This window comes from Nestor notabilis, unplaced genomic scaffold (assembly GCF_000696875.1).
Source record: "Nestor notabilis isolate BGI_N333 unplaced genomic scaffold, ASM69687v1 scaffold3615, whole genome shotgun sequence".
NCBI classification, from domain to species: domain Eukaryota; kingdom Metazoa; phylum Chordata; class Aves; order Psittaciformes; family Psittacidae; genus Nestor; species Nestor notabilis.
In genome coordinates, this window is record NW_009928680.1 from 35,566 (window position 1) to 50,694 (window position 15,129).

Sequence of the window (15,129 nt, forward strand, 5' to 3'; positions counted from 1 at the left end):
CTTTCAAGAACCAGAAAAGAGGAAACGAAGCCCAACGGATGGATCTGTCACTCCAGTTGGCAAGGATCCTGCATCGTCCCCAAGAGCAGAGCCAAAACCTGTGATGCAGCTGCCGGTACCTCAGCTGATGGCAAAGGCACCGAGCCCTCCAGGCAAAGGGCCAAGGGAGTTTGACACAAGGAGTCTAAAGGAAGAGAATTTTATTGCTTCCATTGGTGTGTATTGTGGTGCATGTGAAGTGCAGGAGGGGCTTCTCTTTTGGCATTAGGTTCTATTTGCATTCTCTCCATTTTAACACACTACATTGCTGCTGTAACATGCTTCATTTACACCTTGGATCACAAGGAACAATCATGTGTTTTCACTCTACTCTTGGATAAACTATCCAGGGCAGTTTTCTCGCAGAAGCTTTCTAATCTTAATTGTTTCTGAATTTCATTACACTATAGATAACTTTATGTTTTGTTCTGTGATTGATGTTTTCAAGCAACAGGAAGTGGCAAAAGGGAGATGGGGAACAGCAGGTCATTGGCAAGGGCAACTGCGGGAACGTCTACATGAAACAAAGGTTCTCTAATTGCTGACTACATAGTGATTATCTGGATAGCATCCTGATAGGAGTGGGAGCCAGGATCTGATGACTAGTAATCTTAAAAACTGACAAAAAGATTTTAGTTGTAGTGTTACAGTTTCAGTGAGTAGGACTGATGGATCTTCCTTCTATGCAATAGCAAATAGAATGTGTGTCCTTCTAAACAGCATCTGCTAGGCTGGTCACTGGAAGTTTTGAGTCGAATTTCTTAGCTGGCATAGCTTTTCCTTACGTCTGGGAAAAAGTTAGAGGTAGGTTTTATGAGAGAAATTCTTTCTCAACTCCAAAAATAAGTCGTTGCATTTTAGCCATTGCTTCCTATAGCTTGTTCTAGTAGCCTGTTCAATGTAACTTTTTAATGGAATCATTGTACGAAGGATTAATCTTCTAAAAGCAGTGTGCTGCTGTCAGGCTGTACCTGCAGTGTGTGGCATAAGACAAGGGAATGCAGACATTCATCCTTATACCCACATAATAGCTGCAGGCTGAGTGGTGCTGAGTCCTTCTGAACTGATACTGAACCTCTCTGACTTGATTTGCTTTCTTGTTTCAAGAGGTAAGCTATGGAGGCAGTTGCTGAGAATCAATTAGGGAACTAAAAGAGGTTCAGATTTCCAGCACTTCACTGGTTTTGTTTGCTCTTGGTACTTTATTTCTTTCCTGCAGCAAAGGGAAAAAGGAAAGTACACTTCTGACACGACTGAGAATAGAACAGACGCTCGGCCTGAGTTCTGTGAAAGAATGAAGGGAGCTCTTTTGATTGGATTGCTGAGACTGCTTCTTTCCCTCAGATAAAATAAAAGCCTCATAGAAATGGAAACCATGGAGATCAGACAGTCCATGTTGTGAAGCATCATAAGGAGTGCTTTTCACAATTACTTAGTAACGTGGCAACGTTAACTACTGTTGCCGGAATATTAGCCTTAAACAATTTGCACTCTTCAAGGACAGGCAACAAGTAAATTCTTATTGATGGTTCTGATGCTCTAATGATTTCCGCTTGACTTCTGTAGAATTAAGTTACAAAAAGGGTATGGTTTCACCAAAACTGATCAAAGTTTGAAAGGCTTCAGTGTTTTTTTTTTCCTGAAGCTTTTATTCCTAACTGGTTTTGTCTGTCACCCAGAACCATAAACTAGTGTGTCAGTCAGTCTTTAAGAAATTGCTGTAAAAAACATGTAGTGTCCATGTTCATCTGACCCTTGAGATCGAGAGGTAAAGAGGATTTCTCTCATGTTGCAGGAAGAGAATTTAAAGCTGCTTGGCTGTTATACTTCCTTTATGTTCTGTTGTGGAAGCTTCAGTATAAGACAACACTTTGGATATATAGGGCCAGAGTTAGTCATGGGTAGGCTGAAATTCCTCCTATAGTGAAATGCAGAGTAGCTTCTTTAGGGAAGAAGCATTTGTTAAACATTTACACGTTGCTGAAATGAAGCATTTGTAAATAATTCCATTTAAACATGAGAGAAAATGTTTTTACTGAAGATGATGCAACACTGGAACAGGTTGCCTGAAAAGGCTTTGGATTCTCCATGTGTGGAGATAGTGAACACCTGACTGGTTGTGGTCCTATGGCAGCTTGCTCTAGTTGCCCCTGCTTTGAGCAGAGGGGTTTGACTAGATGATCTTCAGAGACCCCTTTGAACCTTGGCAGTTCCTTGATTCTATGAGGTTTGGAGGGTGCTGACAGCCTCAAGTTGCAGATTTGTAAATAAACCTCTCAATGACTGTGTTGGTATCTATGGACAAAGTAAAAATTGAGCTGCTAACCTTTTGACCTAGTTACAGAGGAAATACTAGAATGAAAAGTAAGTCATGAGCATGTGGAGTAAGATCATGTACAGCACTGGCTGCAATAGTCATACATGAAGTGTATGTTAGTGTATCTGCATCTCTGAGATCCAGAGAATGGTAGCTGAATGTGTGCAGTTTTCTTGTACTACAGGAACAACGGCCAGGAGGCTTACAGGCTTCCAAAGTTCAGGGTGGGTATGTTCCTGCTTGTGTCCTTTTCCACTTCTCAGAAGGTTTATGGTTTCTTCTGTAGGATGCTCCTTTCTAACAGGGAAGGCTGTTGGTATTCTGAGGTGAAGAGTGATGGATTCGTATCAGTTGAGAATTGCTCTTTGCTGTGCTTTAATACCTAATTGCTTAGCTGGGAAATTCATTGTGAAGATGATGCTTCTGACACTTTGTTTCCTGAAAGATCACCACTTTTTTGCTTACTTCTGGAGTTCTTGACTTCCAGGGTTCATGGTTATCACCTGTAGTGTTGGCCTTTTTGTTAGGACACCGGTGGCTTTATATTGGACAGTTAATAGTCTTCCCCTTCACGTTACTGGTTAGTTTGATTTATTTTACTTGCAGAAAAAGTCAGTGCTTCATGAAGTCTCCATTACTACCTTTTAAATAATTGTTTCATGCTGGCAGATCACTTCATTTTGACAGTTTTTTGAAGCAGGAAAGACTGTGCTACCTACTTTGCATCAGATCCAACCTGCTGTCCTGTTTAGTTCAGGCTCATGTAACAAAAACAAGCACAGTGTTTTATGCCCCTTGAGTTTATTTGAGGTTTCCCTTCTCTTATTTGACCATGTAGGCTGTTTTTAATGTTCCAAGATTTATACTCTGTCCTGAATTAACGAGCAAGTCAGCTAAAAGTAATTGAATGGCAGGTATTGTGGCTCTTTATAGTAAAGCCTGATAGACTGAGCACTTCAGAGACCAGGTGTTTCCAAAGTCTTCTAAAAACCAAATTCAGTACATCTTAGAGAGTTTGCTATCTGTGGCAGTGTGTGCTCAGCTAGATAAGCCTATATGATGCTGTTTGGATCCATAAGGAATTTTATTCTATCCATCTGTGTACTTTATGAAAGTTGAAGGAACATCCATCAATCATGAAGCAGATACAGGAATCAGCTGGCTAGCAGCTGTCTTTCTAGCTTTATCTCCCTTGTTTACCTTTGCCTTGCTCCTGATGTGTCTAATTGTAATACTTTGGAGCTTTCCTCCACAGTTGTAACACTGTCCTTTTATGTATTTATTTCTCCAGTAGACATTTTGCTAAATAGAGCTTTTTTAGAGCCTGTCTTGCCATCGTTTCTGCCACTTGCAGGGTGGGATGGGTTTCTGACACACTTAGAGTGACCTTTTATTTGCTTAGCAAGTTCCCTTGCAGAACAGGAGAGAACATTATACTTCCTTTTTCTTCCCTTTGCCACTTTTCTGAGAGTATTTTCCTCTGTAGCATTCCCAGCATTAAAAACCCTTGTGAGAGAGGACAGTGCCCAGCACTCAGTCAGTTCAGCATGTCAGATTGAAATGTTTCCTTTGGCCAACAGGCCAGCACCTGGAATGATCTGGTGTTTCTGAGCAGAAGAGATGACTTCAGTTCAGAGGGTTGAGGAATATGATAGGAAAATGCAAGTGTCTCATCACTATTTGTCTAGGGGCTAAGCTTCAAATGAAAAGGGTGCATGCAGACTTCAGGCTTTTTCCCTTTTCTCTGCTTTGTATCCTCTTATGGGATTCCTTGACTCAATTGGAGTGCTGTGACCTAGTTTGAATTTTGGAGTTTGGCATTAAGCATGACTGATATTTTCCTCATTTTTCTTCTTCTTCCCTACTTTCCATTCTTTATACCCAGGTAGGAACAAGTGGATGCAGAGTTCAGCTTTTTCCATGTAGGACTAGTTGATAGGCTGAGCCAAGCAGTTACTGTGTTTGCTCTTAGATCATCATTGTACTTGTAAACTTTGTGGTGTTATTAAGCTATTAATTTTGGTTAAATATTGTGTTAAGCTACACTTTTATTTTTCTTGGAATTACTGCTGCTGGTTTTGTGCCTTTTCCTTTCAATGATACAAACTGGAGACAGGAAAATGTTTCTGTTAATCAGAGCTTCTGTGATGCCTACATTTGGGAGGAATAACTGACAATCTTAAAGGCCTTTCCCAGGAAAGGTGATGAATTGCATTATATGTGTTCATAAGAGCTGGTTTTCTGTAGTTGGTATGAAGTCATCTCTCACATTTGAATTCTGTAAACGAGAGATGATGCTCGATCAGTGCTCGAGTCCTAACATTGATTTCCTGTAAAATGGTGTTAATTAACCCTTCACTCAGTAGGTGCTGGGAATTTCCTTTTTTTTTCCTTTGAGATGAAGGGGTGGGCTTTTTGTTTCCATTTTTTGTCCCCATTTTCACCTGTCTGACCAGCTGCTGACTCTTTCTCTTTCTCTCCTGCTTTCAATGCATCTTGGGTAGAATTGTGGAACAAGCACCAGGAAGTGAAAAAGCAAAAAGCTTTGGAAAAAACGAGTAAGGAATTTAAAAACCATAGAAACTGACTCCTCCAGCCTCCCCATAACTGCCAACTCCCCAGGTGCAGGGTGAGCTTGCATCTCTGGCACACAGTTTTTATACCCACCACAACAAAGGGCTGCCAAGAAAGCCTGAGTTATAGAGGACACCAAACCAATCCGTTTGCCCTGGGGAAATTGTGTTCAAATGTATCTTCTTTTTTTTTTTCCTTTTTCTTTTTCTTTTCTTTTTTTCCTCCTCTGATTGTTGCCTTCTTCAAAGAAGGGGAAGCAGATATTCTGCATCCTCATCATATCAGATATATATGAAGGATTTTAAGATACTTAAGATCTTCTTTCTTAAAAGTTAAAGACCAGTTTTGCTTAACAGGTCTTTGACATGAATAGATTGATTTAATGTTACTAGAATGAAGAATTCTCTGTTCTTTCAAGCCATGGACTAATGAATTTTGTTACCTGGCATCAATCATGAATAGTTGAGGATCACAGTCAGTCTGCAAAAAGAAATACTTTTGAGGGGGAGAGAGAAGGTGTATGTGAAGCCTCATAATAAGGAATCAACCTGATTTTGGTTTTTATACATCATATTAAAGGAGGAGTGAAATAATCTGAGGCTGTTTGCAGAGTCTAAATAGCCTAAATCTACATAAATCTTAACATCTATTGAAATACGTTGTTGAATGAATTATTGACTATGTATTATGTGCAGGTATAATATGAGGTTTTGCTCTTTTGATTATTGCTGTTGTAAATAGGGGCATATGACAGAAGGACAGTAGCTAGTTTATAATAACCACAATGTGGTAGGTGTAACCATAAGTGTAGTTTCTACTTTGCAGAGCTGATGCCCCTTTTACAGGCTGAAGGCTGGGGAGCATTAATAACTAAGATGAATGGGTGAGAATTCCTGATATTCTGACTTGGCCTGGATTTGCTACCTTTTAGGCTCCTCAGTTAAATACTTCTGTTAAGTACAAATGAGCACCTGGAGTTAGTTCAGAGAGAATGGGGAAAATGGGGCAGCTCTGCAGTACAGCTTACTACATACAAGATGTGAATTGTTTTCTGCTGAGGTAGGAGTATATGTGAGAGACACATAGCATGTGCACGCACCTACTCTCCCAAACTGGGCCTTTTGCATAGGTGCCTACATTGGGAAGGATAAATTGAGGTTTAGGTGGTTTATGTGTATTGGACGTACAACTCCATAAAGAAGGGAAGGGGAGGTTTGTAAGTGCCTGTAAATCGATAGTGACAACAATGTGATTGTGGTTATTGTATTGCTTGAACTCAGTTACCAGTATTGCCCCACTGTCAAATCCCTGAACTGCTTCAGTCAGTTGCACTTGCTTTAAAAGTCAGATTGCCAGAAACATATCTGAATTACGTGCTGGGGCAGGGAACTCTGAAATTGCTTAAACCAGACAGCTGAATTTTAGTATTCTTACTGTAGTAATGAGATGTAAAACTTTTGTCTGCATCATTATTTGGAACTAGAAATGGTGAATGAGTGCAAATAGACTTCTAGAGGTGAGCATGTATATTTCAGTGGAAAATTAGATTCCAAATTTTTAGAAAGGATACATTTAGTTATTTTCCTTTTTTCTTGTAAATTTGGGTTATACTTTCTCTTCGTTAGAATCTTTGATGATTTGATTTACAGTAACTGGGGCAGATGGATTTAGAGGCAGGATACTATAGCAAATGAAGAACACTTTCTGTTAGACACCACAAATGGAGAATTGGTGGTTGAGTAGTAAGTTGGTATGGTCTGCACAGCCCGCTTATGGCTTTGCTATTCATGAGTTTACATACCATCTCAAACTCACTCCCACAAATCTTTGTATATTATCCTTCTCTCTCTCTCTCTCCTCCCTTCCCTTTTTCTTTCCTTTTCGCTGTCTTACCCTCTCTAATATTACATATAATACAAACATGTTCATAATTTCCAGGTTGTTGTGATCAGTGGCATTGTTTGCTTAGAAATACTGGATATGGTCATGGGTATATAACACAAATATTGCAGCTGCTGATCATGTCTTCCTGTTACTGAATAGTTGGCAGATATGGATATGGCAGAAGTGTTGCATTCAGCCTCTTCCCCTCTCTGAGAGTAGTGACATTTTGTTTACAGTCTGTAACACATTCTTTCCTTGCCTCGTTATTTACCTTGTTCAGTGCTTATCCAAGTTTCTTTTCAGGCTCTACCTGCCCATCATTCTCTCTTCCTTCTGCCATCCCATCAGAGGACAATAGATGGTGTGATTCTAGAGCTGCATGGGAAACTGAACATAAAGTTCTCTGTCCTTGTTCCCCTTCTTTGTTTCGGATCGGCGAGTTAATGAATGCATGACTTAAAGCTTGCTGATTCCCTCTCTCACTACTGACCTATGTGACTGTCAACTCTGGAGAGCCATTTGTTAATGTAATTGGGGAATGTTGTGAAGTACAGCATCATCCAAGCTTCTGCCTTGACATTCTTACTGGTGTAACACCTATTGTCGCTTCTTAAGTCCTTGCCACGTGTTGCCTGATTGGAGATAGTTGCTGCAGGCAACCTACAAACTCGGTCCTAGACTTGGAGCAAATTAGCTGTTCAAAAAAGGATTTTGACTTTAGGTGTCCTTTATTTTACCAAGAATAAAGGAAGTGGCTTCCTAGAGTTGAATGGCAACTGCTCTGCATGTTTTTTTTGTAACTGGAAGCTACTTGACTTTTGTGTGTCCTGTTTTCTCTCTTGAGTGACTAACAAAGGTACTGTTTAGTGATAGTCACTCCTGGACTATGCCTTTGGAGTATTTGAAATTCAAACTAACTTTTGAAGAATGGCAGATGAGTCCTGCTGGCCTTGTGTTCACAGTACCAAGGAATAAAACAAGTAATTAAATCCAAGGAATGAGAAACCAAATTGGTTTTCTTGGTACTGTTCCTGCTTTCAGTCTGTCATCTGCTGTCTGTCATACTGTTCTTTCTTGGTACAGTAATCATTTACTTTTCCCTTTGTTCAGGGCCAGAAGGTGTGAAACACTTTGATTTAGGAGAAACGGATGAGAAGAAATCCCAAATCAGTGCAGACAGTGGCCTCAGTTTGGCCTCAGGTTCTCAGGTCAGTGGCTCCTATGCTTGCTTTATTTATGTGGTATGAGAAAGGATTCAGCTTCTCAGGTTTGAGTATTCTTGAAAGGCTCATTGTGTAAAATTTCTTCCCCCTTTCCTGGGTTAGATTGTGTATCAGGAAAAATTTCTTCACAGAGGGGATGCTCAGGCATTGGAACAGGCTGCCCAGGGTAGTGCTGGAATCACTGTCCCTACAGTGTTCACAAACTGCAGATGTAGATGAGGCTACATAAAAACGTGTAGATGAGGCCCTCAGTGACATGGGTTAATGGTGGTCTTGGCAGTCCTGGGGTAAAGGTTGGACTTGATGATCTTAAAGGTCTTTTCCAACCTGGTTGATTCTATGACCCCATGATCTTTTAGACATGGAGGCAATAGTTTCTGTTTGGCTGCCTAATTAAACCAAGGGAGCGTGTGTGATTCAAGACCCAGAGGAACGGGATGTTCCCTCCTTAAGATAAAAACTAATGTGACTTTTCTTCCTGTCCTGTGTATGTTCTGACTGCAGAAGAGTGATTTCGACTCTATTCCCAGTGGAGGACCAGCAGTTATGGTCCGAAGTACAAGCCAGGATTCTGAAGTCAGCACAGTGGTAGGATGTGGCCAAAGTGAAATCTTTAAGTCATTGCTTGCTAAAGTGGAGGAGGACATTTGATGCCTATGTTCTGTGTGGTGTGGCTGCACGCTGTCACACATGCATCATGTGTGTCTGTGAGTTCTTTCTCCAGATATCTGGGTGTGTGGCAAACATGAGTGTCAGAACACAGTGCTTTGTTAACAGATTGCATCCTTCGTATTTGGTGCTTGTCGCTGTTACGTATCCCTACATATTGGTGGATTGCAATAATTCTATGAATATGCCTTAGTTCTGTATAAACCATCTCTAAAGAATAATGTTTAGAAATGTAGCCTGAGATCAGAAAAAGAACAAACTTTCTGATGTATTATCTTAAAGTACTTGAATCATATCAAATGATGCCTACTTGCTTTCTGATCAAGTATAGGCCCTAGAGGGAAAGGTAGCAAAAAAAAAGGAGAAGGAGCCTTCTCCCTACCACATGTTTTCTGACACAGCAGATTCCAGGGACAAAACCCAAGGAACTTTCCTTTTAGCTGTTGTTCTCTACCTGTCAAACCTGCTGCATACCTGTGAATATCTGGCTTTCCAGGATCTCTTCTCAGCCTGTCAACAAGAATAATGCTTTGATTGTCTTTCTCCAACGAACACAGAAATTGTATTCTATTGGATACCGCACCAGATAAAAGAGGGGTCTAGAAAAGCTGGTTAATATTCAACTATGCCCTCCTCCAAGCTCAGGAAGTTCCAACATAAAGCACAAGGAATTCCACCTGAGCACAAGAAAACACTTTTTAGTTTGAGGGTTGTCAAACACTGTGACAGTTTGCCAGAGATACTGTGTATTCTCCATCTGTGGACATTGTACAAACCTGACTGAACATGGTCCTGAGCAACATACTCTAGCTGACCCTGCTTGAGCAGGGGGGGGGGTTCTGTAGGTGATCTTAACAGATCCCTTCCAATCTAAACAGTTCTAAGCAGTTCTTCCAATCTAAACAGCCCCTTCCTAAAAGGGCTTTTTGAATCTCTCTTCATCTTTTTCTGCGGAGTAGGATTTGATAAAAGATGATGTTACTGAAGGAGAAAAGGAAAACGTGGCCTTCAGTTGTACTGCTTATTTTGTGCCTTAAGTCTGTAGGTGATCTTAACAGATCCCTTCCAATCTAAACAGTTCTAAGCAGTTCTTCCAATCTAAACAGCCCCTTCCTAAAAGGGCTTTTTGAATCTCTCTTCATCTTTTTCTGCGGAGTAGGATTTGATAAAAGATGATGTTACTGAAGGAGAAAAGGAAAACGTGGCCTTCAGTTGTACTGCTTATTTTGTGCCTTAAGAAGAAACATTTTACATCTTGTGTCTCTGCAGTGTCTTTGTCTATTAAAGGTAACTGCTTTATTTTTCTCCACAGGTTAGCAACAGTTCTGGAGAGACATTAGGAGCAGACAGTGACTTGAGCAGCAATGCTGGTGATGGTCCCAGTGTAGAAAACGGTGGCAATTTGGCCGGATCCAGAGGCACTGTGTCAGACAGTGAAATTGAGACAAACTCTGCTACCAGCTCCATCTTTGTAAGGGCATTGCAGACTTCCCTTTTTTTGTTTTTATTTTCTGTTAAATCTACTAGCATTTTTACTAACTCTCTTATTTATAATAGTCACTTCAATGCGTGTGTATGTATGGAAGAGAATCTCTGATTCAATTCTAAGGGTTAATCAGCAATGACTTACAATATTAAAATATTAAAGATGTATTTTTATATAGACCCATGTCCTTTATTAATTTCCTAACCCTAATGCCTCTTTTGCTGTTTTCAGGCGAAGTCTCACAATGTGAAGCAGAGTGTGAAGGACAGCAAAGGCAGCACTCCAGGGAGAGCTCCAGAGGATGGGAACCAACGTGTCTATCTCTATGAAGGACTTCTGGGTAAACTATTTTCTTTTTGCTTGGACAGGATGTTTTAGGCTGAAGTTTGGGTGGAGCCATGTCTGGGGCAGACTGGAATTTTACATTCCCAGGGACTGTTTTTAACCACTTACTGTTGTCCATGCTGTTAGGAGGGTGCATGAGGCCATAAAGAGTAAAGCCAAAGATTTGCTGCAGAGATTGAATAAGGGTAAGAGGAGATGGATGTCAGTGGTGTACTTTGCATAGAATGTAGTTTCTCCAAGCCTCTTGGTGGTTTTGCATATGAATTCTTCAAGGTGTTAGAAAAAGGGTTGAAGAACTTATTTAGCTATGCATGAGAGGTTAAAAGGTGTCACTGATCTTGAATAAAAGATCCTTCAGCTTAAGTCATTGAACAGAATACATTAAAATACTAATGGCCTTCGAGCGTATCCTTGGATTAGGAGTATATTGACTTTTTTGAAATGTATTTCATCTGGACTTGCTGTTAATCAAGAGCTCTCTCTTCCTGTGTTTTTCATCCTTTCCACTTATCGTTCCTACCTGCTTCGAATGGTGCAGGTAGGGATAAAGGATCTGTCTGGGACCAGTTAGAGGATGCTGCAATGGAAACCTTCTCTATGAGTAATAATCTTGTCTTTCCACTTCTCTGTGTGTTTGCTGTGATCTGTGTGTGTGTGTGTGTGTGAGATATTCCTGTTTTCCTTGGCCAGTGCTAACACTATATGAAAGAAGGTGTATTCATTAAAGAATAGAGATTGGAGGAACTTTTGTGTTCTTTTCAAACCCTTGTTTGAAGACTATGCTGTGAATTAGCTTGAGACATAAGTCTTGTCTTCTCTTCTGCACTTTTTTAAACCACTGTTAATATCAGTTGTGATATTGCTTGTGGTTTAAAAGTAACCTTTTTTTTTAATAAGCATTACTCGTGTGTTGGCTTGTGGTATTTTGAAGGAGTGGGAAGGAACAGGAATTCAAGTATTTGGCTGGAGTAAATGGAATAAATGCTCATTTTTTTATATACATTGCACAGGCAAAGAGCGTTCAACTTTGTGGGACCAGATGCAGTTCTGGGAAGATGCCTTTTTGGATGCTGTGATGTTAGAAAGAGAAGGAATGGGGATGGACCAGGGACCTCAGGAGATGATTGACAGGTAAAGTTCTTCAGCAGACCTCTTTCCTCCTCATTGCACCTGGGGATCAAATAGTAAAATAAAAGTTAATAATATAATAATTTTAATTCTGCTGAACATATTATTGTCACTTTGTAAACCTTGTTACTATACCTGACTGTTCCAAAGTGAGTCTTTTGTCTCTGTGCTGGCCAGTATCTCCTGATCCTAGAATCTTGTCTCCAGTTGCAACATCTATTTTTTTAACTCTCGTGGAGAGGTGATACTTCATGAGAGATGGGTAACATAAGCACAGTCACAGTATGAATGGATGGAATAGGCTAGATCAGTAGTAAAGCAGGAAATTTCTGTGGCAAGATGACTGTATTCTGGAGTAAAGGAAGATTATCAGTGTGTGACACAAAGTGAGAGAATGAAATGTCTTCAGGAATTGCACCTTGAGTTTTCTCAGAATGCAAAGTCACTTAGAGGTGTTTTTACTTCACAGTTTGTAGTTAAAAGAAACAAACAAAAAAGCAAATAGGGGAACCACTCTCTAGAAATATCTGTGTGGTTGCTTAAAGCTGGACTACATTTAAGATGTCGATCTATGTTTGCTTGCTCTCCCCCATCCCCCCCCGCTTTGTTAATATCAGATCATTCCCTGCTCCATCTGCCACCTGCAGCTGTACCACCTGCACCCATGCTAATCATGTAACAGGGGATCTGGAAGGCAAAATAACAACTAGTCTGTAGGGTGCTAGTTTGAAAACTGGGTTTGTCCACAATCTGCTGGTACCTTATTGGAAAAAGAGAGTGTCTGTTTGCTTCCTTCATCAGTTGACTCCTGCCTTGCAGCTGTATTTAAGCTCTAAAGGCGGGTAGCTTGTACTGAGTTTCATGTTCCTCTTCTGGCAGGTGTAATTGTCATGGAGCTGTGACTGATCCAGGAAATGGATAAGCCCAGCAGATTACTGAGAGCTTTCCAACTGAGCAGATGTTATGTACTTCAACCAGTTAATAATTAATGGGAATGTTTAATTAGCGATCACAGTGGTTTACTGGAAAATGCCCATTTGGCTTTGAGTTTTTGGAGGTTTTATTTGCCATACACTTTACAAATAGTGCTCTATTTGTAAATATCTAAGCATTTATGTCATTATATAATTGTAAATGTCTGATTCACTAAAGCACTGGCAGAGTGCTTTAGTAAATTAGGTTAATTATGCCTTTGAGTCTGTTTCAGATCTAGCTCTTCTTGCAGGTATCTTTCCCTGGGAGAACATGATCGAAAGCGTTTGGAGGATGATGAGGACCGCTTGTTGGCTACGCTGCTGCATAATATGATTGCTTATATGCTTATGATAAAGGTGACTTTTCTCTTTAATAGATCACTGCTCAGATTTAAGCAGAATATTGTGTTGGTGTTGTTTTGAAACCATACAACTCTGTCCATGGAGCTCAGAACAGTGAAGTAAAAAAGAATGTCCTACTTTTAATGGAAAAATGGCTTCAGTACCTGGAGATTCTTTGAGAGATGTTGTCTGAGTTTATGCAGTTCTATGCCATAGGTATGCACATACCTTGCCATTAAAAATAGAAATCTGTTATTTCTACTAGTAACTTCAGAGTCCGTTCTTCTTTTTAAGAGTATGGGTTAGAAATTAAATAAAGAGCATCCTCTAATCTGATTTCCTCACAGCTGCAAATTCCAAATATGGGGAGATTGCGAATAGGAGTATCAATAACTAATATGAAATTTGTTGTTACTAGTAAGCAACCCTTTTCTCTCATTCATTAGGCTGTCTATATGCACCTTAATGCTGCAGGTGGCTCCTTACAATATCTTTCTTTTAGTCTCAATGATTTCTTAGATAGTCCAAACCCCCCTCATAGTCACTGGAAGATCCATCTTCTAAAATTCTTGTAATGTTTAAAAGTAGCTTAGGTGCATTGATTTTTACCTGTAACAGGTTTGATGCACTGTGCTGTCCAGTGCAGCAGCTTTCAGTGCCTCTTCAGAGATGCTCAAGAGTGAGGATGGGATGAAGAACTGGGCAAAAGAAGGGTTGTGGGTGGTTTTGGTTTGGGGTGGGGTTTTTTTGTTCGTCATGGTTACTTTTTCCCACCCCTGACTATCAGGTTTGGGATAGAAGGTGGTGGATCTAGAACTTGGTACCTATTATTTGTGCATAGGATTTCTTCAAGCAGTTAGAGTGAAAGCTTTAAGAGGCTAAAGACTGTACCAAGGTATCTCATCTTAGGGCAGCTTCTAGTAGGAACTGCAAAGTTGGAAGGCTAACTAGAGAGGTGAATTCTTCTGAGCTGTCAAGGGAAGCATAATCTGCCAAACCCAACACCTTGGTATTTTAATTAAGATAGAAGGTGGCACCTATGAGTAAAGAAGGGTTCGTAACTGTCTTGATATTTGCCCTATAGGTGAACAAGAATGATATTAGGAAAAAGGTGCGTCGTCTGATGGGGAAGTCACATATTGGGCTGGTGCACAGCCAGCAAATAAATGATATTCTAGACAAACTGGCCAATCTGGTAAGTCAAACAGTGATGTATCTGTGGGAGCTACACTGGAGGAAAAAGATTATCTGAAAATTAATCTGAAAATGCTCTGCAACACTCATTGAAACATATTGCAGATAATTACATTGAATTATTAAATGCTGCCTTCATATAAATAAAGACTGGGATTGTATGCTGCTGTTTATAACATTGTTATACAGTTATCAGTTGGAACTGCAATACAAGTATGTATAAACATGACTGTACCACAGCTCTATGGTACTCTGTTGTTTTCTTAATACCACTTTTGAGGGTGAGAACCATTTCTCTCACTATGACTGTAACAAATGTTTAGTTGATTTCTAGGTCATTACAAGACTTGTAGTAATCAGTTTCTATACAAAACTGTTTCTAGTATCTGCTGCTATTCAGAATAAACCTTACCTCCTGTAATGCTGATTAAGAATTTAGGCTAACACTAAAGTTAATAAAATTAGCCAGCTTTTAATACAGCCATCACCAGGGTGGATGCAAGTTAGGCCCTTTGAAAGCTAATTTTTCAAGGCATTTTTACATTTGGAATTTAGTTTTATGCACAGGAAGGACACAAAATTCCCTTACGATTATTTGGGAAAAAGCAGACCAGTTTACTGCAATGTTACTGGAACCCAGACATCTCAGTACCCCATACTGAGTATGGTACCGCATGGATGTTGTTGTAAGCTGTGATAACTGAGAGTCACACTTGCTGAAACCAAACTTACTGGAGTATCTTGCTTAAGGCTTTGTCCAAAATTGCCTCAAATCAGCTGTGTTAAAAATACTTGTTTTTTTCTTTAATTTGTTGAAAATGCTTCTAGTGTCACCTAATGGACTTTTTTCTAGTAGATCAGGAGATATTGGTTACAAAGTTGATTAATGGTTGCGTGTTTTTTCCTAGAATGGAAGGGAACTCCCTGTGAGACCCAGTGGCAGGCGCCACCACC

At 40.0% G+C, this 15,129-nt stretch overlaps 1 protein-coding gene across 1 annotated transcript in view; it reads left to right on the forward strand.

Moving 5' to 3' along the window:
• The window catches only part of MADD (MAP-kinase activating death domain), a 52,498-nt gene that overhangs the window by 22,204 nt on the left and 15,165 nt on the right, over positions 1–15,129 (forward strand). Inside the window, 11 exon segments of the mRNA XM_010014618.1 lie at positions 9–215; positions 4,861–4,914; positions 7,925–8,022; positions 8,542–8,625; positions 10,019–10,177; positions 10,424–10,532; positions 11,076–11,138; positions 11,548–11,668; positions 12,891–12,996; positions 14,066–14,176; positions 15,084–15,129. The exon segment at positions 15,084–15,129 is cut by the window's right edge and continues 74 nt beyond it. Coding sequence (XP_010012920.1) covers positions 9–215; positions 4,861–4,914; positions 7,925–8,022; positions 8,542–8,625; positions 10,019–10,177; positions 10,424–10,532; positions 11,076–11,138; positions 11,548–11,668; positions 12,891–12,996; positions 14,066–14,176; positions 15,084–15,129 — 1,158 coding nt within the window.